The sequence below is a fragment of the Lolium perenne genome, chromosome 4 (assembly GCF_019359855.2).
Source record: "Lolium perenne isolate Kyuss_39 chromosome 4, Kyuss_2.0, whole genome shotgun sequence".
Taxonomy (NCBI): Eukaryota; Viridiplantae; Streptophyta; class Magnoliopsida; order Poales; family Poaceae; genus Lolium; species Lolium perenne.
In genome coordinates, this window is record NC_067247.2 from 3,638,489 (window position 1) to 3,649,480 (window position 10,992).

At 48.5% G+C, this 10,992-nt stretch overlaps 2 protein-coding genes across 2 annotated transcripts; one reads left to right on the forward strand and one right to left on the reverse strand.

Annotated features, from left to right (window-relative positions):
• Positions 1-4,267: 4,267 nt before the first annotated feature.
• Positions 4,268-5,384, forward strand: LOC139838809 (chloroplast stem-loop binding protein of 41 kDa a, chloroplastic-like). Its single transcript, XM_071828833.1, has 2 exons — positions 4,268-4,638; positions 5,114-5,384. Exons 1-2 carry the CDS (start codon positions 4,268-4,270, stop codon positions 5,382-5,384), a joined length of 642 nt encoding a protein of 213 aa, XP_071684934.1.
• A 1,554-nt stretch (positions 5,385-6,938) lies between these two features.
• On the reverse strand, positions 6,939-9,713 carry LOC127349375 (laccase-25-like). Its single transcript, XM_051375113.2, is given in 6 exon segments — positions 6,939-7,327; positions 7,437-8,154; positions 8,157-8,401; positions 8,524-8,903; positions 9,014-9,168; positions 9,431-9,713. Coding segments are annotated over 6 exon segments (1,818 nt in total). The 5' UTR covers positions 9,620-9,713; the 3' UTR covers positions 6,939-7,196.
• Positions 9,714-10,992: the final 1,279 nt, after the last annotated feature.

The following is a 10,992-nucleotide window of genomic DNA, read 5'->3' on the forward strand; positions in this document are numbered from 1 at the left end:
TAGTAAAAATATGCTTGTTCAAACTGATGAATATTTAGTTTATTTGACGGGTGACTTCTAAATTTGTAAACACCACTCTCGTATCTTTGTTTCTCCCGTGTTGTAGTTCAGGGATTTTGTTTTATTTCCGCATCAAGTTTGGCCATTCTTCAAATCGGTAGTTCCGTCTTAAGTGGTTTTGTTGAACGACAGCTGGGAACAAGGTAACAATCTTGTGAGTCCATACACGTGATTCAACGGCTGAAGAACCCAAATAACCCTGTCAGGCTGTAGGTAGTACCATCTCACAGTTTCTTACTTATCTAAAAGAAACATTTTTGGGGAAAATGGAGGCCATCAAGGGCATGTGTGGTCCGCACCATCCGATCGTGCTGCGTGGAGCAATCCTAGTCGTCCTTATTTCCCTCCTTTTTTCACTCACCCGCACCACGCTAGCTATCCCCATTGAAAGGTGGGCCTACTTCTTTGAGGGCCCACTCATCAACAACACTGGCTACGTGGTCCTATGTGGGCTTACAAATCAGTGTGAGACATGTGGTGGTTGCTCTGTGGTTTTGCATGCCCACCAAGGCAAAACCTTCTTTTCGTGTCCCATTTGCTGCTAAGCCAATATGGAGAGGACATGGTCGTAAATGCATGGCAACGGGGGCTTCCTCGCCGGGTACGGGGCTCGAACATCGCCGTCCATGGAGGGGCCCTTCCTTGCCCATGGGAAGAGAAGGACAGTCTCCCGTCCTCAGCTCGTCCTCTCTTTCTCCTCCTCCCTATGCCAATATATCAAGATTAGGAGCCTTTGTAGTCCCACACAATCTATCAAAGGTAATAATATGCCAATCTGCCTCTAGTGGATTCCCATTAGAAAATCAGTTCTCATAAATTTTCCTCATTACCATGTGATCGATTTTGCATTCAAAGGTAATCGATTCCCAATAGAAATATGCTTGGGTCAAGATTAGGAGTCTTTATAGCCCCACACAATCTATCAAAGGTAATAATATGCCAATCTGCCTCTAGTGGATTCCCATTAGAAAATTGATTCTCATAATTTTCCTCATTACCATGTCATCGATTTTGCATTCAAGATTTCTAGGATCATTATCAATGTTACCCACTGGCAAACCTATCCTTATCTTTTTTCTATTCATGTTGTAAGAAGTAAAATTAAACTAAGTTTTATGGATTTTTCTGTTCATGTGTGTAAAGTAAAAACAGTACTGAAAGTAAAAGCAAGGGGGAGAAGGAAAACCAGACGCAAATTCAAATAAAGCGAAAAAGACAAAAACAAGACAAAAGTAAATTGCTTTGTAAATCTAAAGGAAAAGAAAAGCTCACAGGATTGCAGCCTCCCCAAGCTTAGGTGTTTGTAACAGGTTGATGAAGATGCTAGAAGAGGTTCTAGCACGTGTGGTGTGCTCCTTAGTTGACAAAGACGGCGCCAGAAAATGTTCTAGCAGTTGCCGTGTGAATAAAATCACACTTCAACCACTTATGAGATGCTCTTGCAATTCCCAGGCAACGGCGCCAGAAAATGTTCATGATGGCAACAACTCCATGTGTACCAACTTGTTGGGACTCCAGAGTGTTGTAGCTAGCGTCTCTTCCCCACAAGGGTGACTCGAGGGTTTATATCGAACTCTCGGGGAATTGGCGAAGAACTTCTCTCCTTTTCCTCTTCAAACAATCTAACAAAAAAAAAATAATGCCTTGTGTCCCCAACTCCATCATGTGGTTCTCAAGCACAAGGTTTCGTGTAAGTAAACTGAAATAAACTTGTAAATAAATAAAAGTAAAAACAATCTATGACTAGGCAATAAAGTAAAAACAACCTAAGTGGGGTGATAAGGGGTTGCCCGGTCTTCTCAGTAAGCACGGTGGTGATGATGATCACGCGATGAACACAACGGAGATAACACGATGAGGAGGTGGAGATAACTTGTATGACGCCAACGAAGTCTCTCGATTGATTCCTGTCGCCAATGCAACAGCTCTCAACCCTGCAAGTTATTCGCAACTCCACACACTTGCGCACGTAGCCGCCGACCACGAAGCGGTAAGTTGCAACCGTCTAATTCCCAATGGAACAGCAGACCACACAAGACTTTCAGTAGCAAAACACCAGATTGATGCGAATTGGTGTATAGATTCGATAGAGTTGCAAAGCAATCAACTATGAACTAGGGTTTATCTTAAACGTGGTCTAAACCTAATTTGGGGGCGTCCTGGGTACTTATATAGGGGTTCAGGACGACCAGGAGTCGAGAAAATACATTAAAAACCGACCCAGATCGGGATCTGGTCGAGACTGACTCGGACACGGCCGGTCTGGGGACCGGTCGACCGGGCCAGGGACCGGGCAGGCCGATTGAAACCGGGCCTGGCACCGGGTGGAGACCGGACAAGGGGTCCAGAGCCCCTGGATGGTGCCCGGTTGGCACCGGTCCAGGATCCGGTCGGCGCCGGGCTCGTCCGGTCTGGAGGCCGGTCTAACCAGCCGTGGGACCGGGCCGGCCGGCGTGGCAGCCGGTTGCGCCGGGCGTAGCGTCGGCTTGGACTTCATCTTCCTCCTTCGCGCATGCCTCCCGATCCTCCCTCTCGCGTCCATGGAATGTCTTCATGTCCAACGCCATGTCCAGCTGCTCCTCTCCTCCTCGTGCGATGCTTGCTCCCTCTTCATACCTGTTGCTTTAGTAGCTTCGCACGAGCTCTTGTCATAAGTCCAATCCTAACTTCATTGGACTTGAGCTTCACAGCAGCATCGTCTTCATCTTGTAATGACGGAGGTAGTGGTTCGGTAGGGATGTCCTCATTATCTACCCCCCTTTAAAAGGCGTCGACCTCGACGCTCCAAGGTCTTCTCCGTCATATGGTGTCAAATCAGCCATATTGAAAGAATTACTGGCACCAAACTCATCAGTTGGAAGATCTAAAGAGTATGCATTATCATTGATCTTGGCAAGCACTTTGTAAGGACCAGCACCACGAGGAAGCAACTTGGACTTCCGTACCTTCGGGAACCTATTCTTGCGAAAATGTACCCGGACCATATCACCAGACTTGAACAACATCTCCTTGCGCTTCTTGTTCACCCTTGCAGTATTGTTCTTGCCAGTTAGTGATATTAATTTATTCTAACATAATTTAAATATACTAACATTAACATTTTTTGTTCTACAAGTCTCGCAGCAACACGCGGGGTGTCATCTAGTATGGAACAATTGACAAGCCAGTCCATAGCTGCTAGGGAGCATGATGTGGATCTAACAATATATGATCGATTTGTCAAAGACCGGTAATTACTCCCCATCTCTGCCTAGAAAAAAAACTTGTGATCTCCAACGGCTTCAAGTTAGCAATTGCGTTGAAATCATGTAATTCATCTATAATGAAAGAACAATTTATCTGTTGGTTGCGTTTTAGTTATTGATTGAGAGTTGGCAGCAATTTTTAGTCCATGCATGGATTGTACAATATTTGGATCGCCCTCCATTGCCTTTCTTTTTCTTTAAGGAAGATTGAACAAGCTCCATTGTGTGTAAAAAATGGCTAGCAACTTTATACAATATTTGGATCTCCCACCATTGCCATTATTCAAGGAAGATTAAACAAGCTCCATTTTGTGTCAAAATTGGCTAGCAACTTTATACGTTTTACATATCTTTACTATTATATTCGAGTTGGTACGTCGTCAAAAATGTCTGATGTCAAAGATTGGAGACATCCAGACCGTCTGATATGTAGTCATCCGTGCGATCTAACCTTCTCAAAAACTCAGCGCTGATAACTTTCCAAAATAAACGTCTGGAGCAATTAAACCGTTCGTGCCAGATAAGGATGTAAATAATTAGTATTAATTGCGGGATCGCCACAATTAAAGGATAGCTACGACCAGAGAATGGAATCGCCAAAATCAGCCTGGAGACAGCAATTGCGACATGCATGGAAAACATACAAGGAATTCTACTTGGTCCCAGATGGTCCTCAGCATCCCGGTCTTCGGCATAGTTTCTCCAGCATGATCTGACTGCCTCGCGCACACACCATCGCCTCTTGCTATGGCTACGCCCCATCCCCTAACGCACCTTGGCCTTCTCTCCCACCGCCATAACCGCTGTGAAGAGGGCCATCGCATTGACCCCAGGCCGCTTCTCGAGCTCGCCGACTTTGCTGCTGCCATTCCTCCCGCGCGTGGCTGGCATGATGGTGGCGACTGGCGAGGCGACACAAGGCGGCCGTGTCGGTGCACAGAGGCTGATGGGGCCAGAAGAGGATGCTTGTCGTCAACACCAACAGAGGTGGGCACGCGGTCATCGGGTTGTACTTCGCCAAGGCGCTCCTCGCTGCCAGGTACGCGGTCACCGTACGTGCTCACCATCCGCGACAAGGGTTCCGACAAGATGAAGAAGCGCCGTATCTCGTGCTTCTTGGTGCGATAGACTTGATGGCTACACCGCCGGTGGTAATCGCTTCATGCTCATGTTTCTCATGGATCGTCGTTGACGCAAAAGCATGCAGGAGCTTACGAGTGTCAGGGCAAAGATGGTATGGGGTGACCCAGCTAGCGAACGTCGGTGTGGTGGTCGGCGGAACGTCCTTGGACGCCATGCTTGAGAACAACAACAAGCACGTCGACACCGTGAAGTATGTTCGATAGCTAGCTGCCTCTGTTTTCTGACACGAGATTCATGCTTTAGAACCAATTTGTGTGATTTCAGAACAATCCGACCGACCAGCCGCTGTATGTCGAGGGGGTAATATACACCCCCCCCCCCCCCCCCTCCCTGATTGCATTGCCTTGTTTTGTTACAACTAGAACATAGTTTATTCTAGCTTTGTGTGCGGATGCTCACACGCTGGACCTCGTGAAGGAGAGCGCCGATCATGTCAGTGTGGATAAGTACATTGCGGTGGTGTGCGGCGGCTGCTAGGTCTCGTTCAAGAATCTAAACCTCACAAATTAATCACTTTATCACTCATTTTGCGATAAAGAGGACAGATCGACAAACACTCATTGGCTTCTTGTGATTTATTATTTTGTATGCCGAAATCATGCGTAAGTAGCCGTTGTCGATCCTAGATTGAAGATTCACAGCTGACCAACATCTCAACCACGGAGATCTGGGAAGCTCATGCTCGCTGCAGAGAACCCCAACACGGTGGCAGGGAAGATTTTCAATTGTGTGAGCGACCGTGCTGTAGCGCTCCACGGTCTGGCGAAGATGTGTGCAGCGGCCGCTGACACCACCACAGCCGAGATCGTCCACTACAACCCGGCCGCCGCCGACCTGGACATCAAGAAGGCCTTTGCCCTCCTTCTGTTCCCACCACCGCTCGTGCCCTTACTATCTACCACTTCTTTTGCTCGGCCTCATCCACCCACCGTGTGACCGCAATGCCCATTCCAGCAGCCGCATCCTCTACGTCCTCGTTCCCGACGCGTGAGCTACAGTCCCAATGGTGTCACAAAGATGGGATGGACAAGGGCGGAGAGGACCAGCAGGCGAGGGCGACCCGCATGCTTCCACACTGCTACTCGCCAAGGGCAGCGACCTCTGCTATGGAGTCAGTACTCAGCAGTGGCACCACCTCTGGCGGGATCGACGACAATTACCGGCCTTGCAGGGCTAGGGTTGCATCGATGATGGGGTGTACTCATCTGCGACCATGTACTTATGCGGTTCTTGAAACGACCATGTATACTCATATATGTGGCTCCGTTTCCATGTCTGATTTTTCTTTTAATCCGTATCTTCTAGCTTAGCATCATGTGCGGCCATGGGGTGTACTTTCTAGGAAAAACATGATGAGAATTAAGGGGCTTACCCTGCTACTTTCTTATAGAATATTTTGAGTGAAGACAAGTCAAACGTGAGAGCACCCAAGAGAGAAGGTATGCATGTAGAACGTTTTTTTATCGGCACCCTGCAAGTTACTTTTGTAATTAGCGTGTGTTATTTTTCTTCTAATCATTTAGTACGATGATATTGGAATTCTGATTCCTTCAAACATAGTTTTTTTTTCATATATACACCAATTATGAGCATGAATTTTCCTTCTCCTTAATTATCAAGTATTACTTTTCTTCTAAAATTTGGAAATTGCTGATACCCAAATTCTACTTCCTTAAAAGGGTTTATCTATTTTTTATTTGTCCTTTTTTGTAGTTTGGGGGAAATGAAGTCTAGCATTTGTTTTGACATGCCGTGCGCTGATTTATGCGAGTTATTTAAATACAATGCTTATATCTTTGCTCTCTCTCTCTCTCTCAAACTATACAAAGCTTGAGGCGAAGCTTAGGCGGAGCATAGAGAGAATGGATAGGTTGGAACACATAATTTGACAATATAGAGTTGATTGATGGTGAAAGGAAACATAGTTTCATCATGTGAGGTGGGATAGAAGCATCCGTTCGTGAAACAGAACAAAACCTTTTATAATTGTGTTTGAACGTTTTTTTCAAAACGCAGGTGCGCATTGGTATTAAGCCAATGAAATCTTTGTCATATTTTTGAAAATGAATGTTCGATATTCCACATTCTTATATCTTGCACGTGAAATTTGCAAACTAATAACAAAAAATGCTCGTGCGGCGTGATTATGAGCCAATCAAGAAATTTTTGGCAGCCTAACCATGGAAATGAAGTTGAAAAGAACAATGCTGATATTGTACAATACTAAAGCTCAGGTAAGTATAAATGGTTGTGACAATGCTCAACTAGCTTTTACTGTAATACAAGTCGAGCCTGGAATGGTTGTCATAAATTTACTAAATTTAGATATATTTATACATAAATATTGTCTAGATACATCAAAATTTAGAAAATTCTATGATATCTTTTTCCGGACGGGACAATACTATTTTATACACACGAACTTTCACATGCATCATGTTCACATACTAGCAATGAGAAATGAAATCAAAGAGACAGTGGCAACGCACGGGCATTCAACTAGTATATATATATCATGAATTATAGATGTTTTGATCAATGTATCTAGGCCTAAATTTGTTAGGCCGTGGCACCGCACGGGCATTCAACTAGTAGCAATAATTTGATAAACAACTCAACAAAGCTGAGAGACACACACACACACATTACAGCAATCATACGACTCTAACAATCACCGAACAAATGTCGATAGTCAAATATATAGCACGCAGCTCTAAAAAATGTAGGGCTAGATTTTTCAGTAGTCCATCAGCACAGCGGCAGGTCTCTAGGCGGCGGCGGCACGGAAGTATCCGCAGTCGTGCCGTTCTGAACCTCGAACACCATGCCCAGCCCGAGATCGAGATGAGCGTCGAAGTGGCAATGCATGTACCACATCCCTGCAATATACAAGTTTCACGTACGGCGTGTCAAATTTTCAACAGCTTCCCAAAAACATCGCACGATATTAATTTATACGAGTTTTTTTTTGTTTTTTTGTGTACATACCGGGGTTGTCTGCGACGAAGCGGATGACGGCCCAGCCGCCGGTAGGGACGGCGACGGTGTTCCGCTCCTGTGGGTTGACGAGATTGAACTGCGACACCGCTGCCGTCTCGTTGTAGTTGCCGAAGCCCTGCGCGAGGACGAAGAAGTTGAAGCCGTGGAGATGCATGGGGTGGCTCTCCTTGGCGATCAGCGCCGTGTTCTGCAGCACCATCTCCACCGTCGCATTGTACTTGAGAGTCTTCACCTTGGTCGACTTTTCCGTGTACTGCATCGTGTCGTTGTCGCTCGCGGCGGAGGTGTAGTCGAAGACGATCGGCGGCCGGTCGGGGAAGTCTCTGGTGTAGACGCCGGCGCTTGCGCCCCCGTAGTGTGCCTCGAGCATGGAGGTGGCTCTCGGGAGGACGAAGGAGGCGTTGTTCATGCTCGACGAGAAGACGGGGCCTTCGCTCCGGTTGCACATCGTCTGCTCCGGCTGGCAGTCGGAGACGCCGAGCCCGACGGTGACGAACATGCGGGTGTCGACGTCGAGCGGCACTGTCGGCCTTCCCGGAAGCACCAGCGCCGTGAGGTTAGAGAGGAACTTGTACGCGGTGGCCGTGTCATTGTAGTCTGGCTGCGGCGGCAGGACCGGCGGAACGGTGGCGTTCCCGGCTCCGACGTACTCTAGGACGGCCGTTCCGGTGGTCATGCTGAAGGCCGGGTTCCCAGGTATCGCGCTGTGTCGTAGGGCGACACCGCCATGTAGTATCGTCCAGCCGCCGCGTCCGCGACCACGAGCGCGTCGACGGTCTGCCCGGGCGCGGTCACCACCACGTCGGTCTTGTACGGCGTGGTGTAGCACGCGTCCGCCGCGACGACGGTGAAGGTGTGGTCCTTCACCTTGAACAAGAGGGGCGTGTTGAGTGCAGCGTTGATGATCCGGAGCAGAGTAGTCTCGTTCTGCCGCACCTCAATCTTGTGCGTCTCTGCATGGATGGCAGAAAAATGTAAGCACGCCGCGCTTGCCGCTGCCATGCATATATAGCAATTACAGTACAGTATGTATATATTTCTTTTGAAGATCATTTTTGCGAGGCCGCTCTCGTACGGTTTGGGGCTGAGCAGTTGTACAAGTCTCCCGGCTTGCCGTTGATTGTGTAGGCGTTGGCCGGCCCCGCCGGCTGTCCTGTGAGGAACGCCGTTTCATGCAGGTCATAGACGTTGGCGTTCCACCACTCGCCGAACATGAGGATCTCCTCCTTGTCGGGCTTGGGGAACGGGTAGGCGCCGGCGCCGGCGCGAGGGAGGATGACGAGGGCGCCGTAGACGGTGGCGCGGAGGAAGGAGATGTGGGCGTGCCACCACAGCGTGCCCTCCTGTCCGGTGACGTTGAACCTGTAGGTGTAATTGCCCCCTTGCCGGACAGGGCACTGCGTGACCATCGTCGGTCCGTCCGCCCATGGCGTGCCGCGCTGGAAGATGCCGTGCCTGCATCCATCAACAGATTGTCGATCAATAGCTAGCGTTACAAACTCGTGTATATATGCATGGTATAGCTAGAGACGGTCATTCTGAACATCGATCAGGTGATTGATTACCAGTGGATGGTCATTCTGTATGGTGACTCGTTGACAAGGTGTACAACCACCGTGTCGCCCTCGCTGGCCTGGATCGTTGGGCCGGGTAGTTGGCCATTCACAGCCGTGATGATCATGTCTGGTTGGCAAAGCTGGCTAATGGAGAGGTTACCCACCTGAGTACATCCAACATGCTAGGTTAGAACGAGCTTATTTACTGTTTCTAAACGTATGACATTTCCATAATTTGCACACGAAAAAGCACTCATCAGACCATGCATGCCCACAAAGAAAACAACACATGCATGCATAGTAAGCCGGCGTGCAAGTAAATCTAGATCAAACAAACATAGTGCCTGGACACAAAACATGCATGAGAAGTGAAGGACAGAATCGCATGCATATATGAACGACTACTAATTTCAGTGGCTCAATTACATTGAAGGTGTGCTCCACAACGGCAGCGTCAGCAACAGAAGCAATCAACAAGGCAAGAGCAAACAGCAGAAGCGACGATAAACGTCTCGCCATGTCCGGCTTTAATTGTGTGGCTGGCAATGTACAACTAATGATACAGAACAGCAGATTTGATTGCTTTGAGAAGGACAGAAGGTCCAAGAATGTCATTATATAGAGATGTTCGAGCTGACCAATTCAGTCGACTATGCATTTTCAAGCACAAACAGCCTTGGGAAGGAGAGACAAACGTGTCTAATTGGTTTAACAGCCTTGTTTGTACCAAGACTATATGGACATATCTACAAGCAGGAAGCCAATTTGGCATGTATACTCCCTCAGTCCCTCAGTCCCTCGGTCCCTCCATTCCTAAACTAAAACCACGAGAAGAATTAAGGAACGGACAAAGTACGTATTTTCTCTAACTGCGACTGGCTGGCTTGGCACATGCATGCTAATTTTAATCTCGTTCAGAAAAACTTAGTTGACCAATCAGTAGTTGGTAAATGGTTACTAGTGCCCTCTAACCGCCCGTAAAAATTATGAGATGTAGAAAAGTACTAAAAGAATTTCGAAGGTTTCGAGGTCACTTTCCAAGGGTTGGAAAATTCAAAATTCTAGTAACATAAGATGAAGCATCCAAAATGATTACCAAAATGATTACGACCATGCATATGATGGTTGTACAACGGTAGTCAAAACTTTCGGCCACCCCAAGGTCAATGGATTTGACATGCAAAGCAGGATGCCCATATTAGTTAATGTTTTACTCGCTCAATTCAAAGTATAAGGCATTCTAGGGAGTTCTTAGCATAAAACTACCACTTTTGTGCTCAAATTCCGGAAAACTACCACTTTTCAAAAATTTCGCAAAAATCTGCCTCTTTACAGCAATTTTTTTGCAATGTGCACTAAAACTCGAATTAATCCGGATTGACACTGAATCTGACAGTGGGGCCCACACGTCAGGGACAGTTTTGCTAAGGTGAACTGGGTCCCACTTGTCAGCCCAATTAAAAATGTCAAGATATTCTAAAAAAATAAAAAAAAATTAGGAGAGTCATCTCCTTCCACTGGTCCGGCAGGGGCCGACCAGGAGGACCTCCGCCAGAGGGCGGGGCGCGCCAGGGGAGGCGCGGGCGAGGGGCGGCGCGGGGGAGGGGCGACGCGGACGCCCTCCAGCAGGGGCCGACGCGGGCGACTCCGCCGCGGGCCAGCACCAGGGCGGCGCGAGGGGACCTCCGCCATGGGAGAGCTCTGCCAGGGGCTCGGCAGGCGAGCTCTGCCAGGGGCGCAGGCCACCTCCGCCAGGGCCCGGGCGAGAGAGCTCCGGTAGTGCGGCGTGGGTGAGCTCCGCTAGCGGCGAGCTCCGGCGAGGGCGGTACGGTCGCGGAGGAGTGTCCGGCGAGGGCGGCGCGGTCGCGGACGCAGGCGAGATCCTCCAGGGCGGCATGGTCTACCTCCGCCAGGTGCGAGTTCCGGCAGGGGAGCTTGGGCGCGGGGACGGGGATGGGTTAGGCAGAGTCAGGCTTTTTGCGAAATTT

Coding starts and splice junctions, on each gene's coding strand:
- LOC139838809 (XM_071828833.1), top strand. CDS start 4,268: ATGCTTGTCGTCAACACCAACAGAGGTGGGCACGCGGTCATCGGGTTG. Junction 4,639..5,113: donor AAGCACGTCGACACCGTGAA/GTATGTTCGATA, acceptor TCAACCACGGAG/ATCTGGGAAGCTCATGCTCG.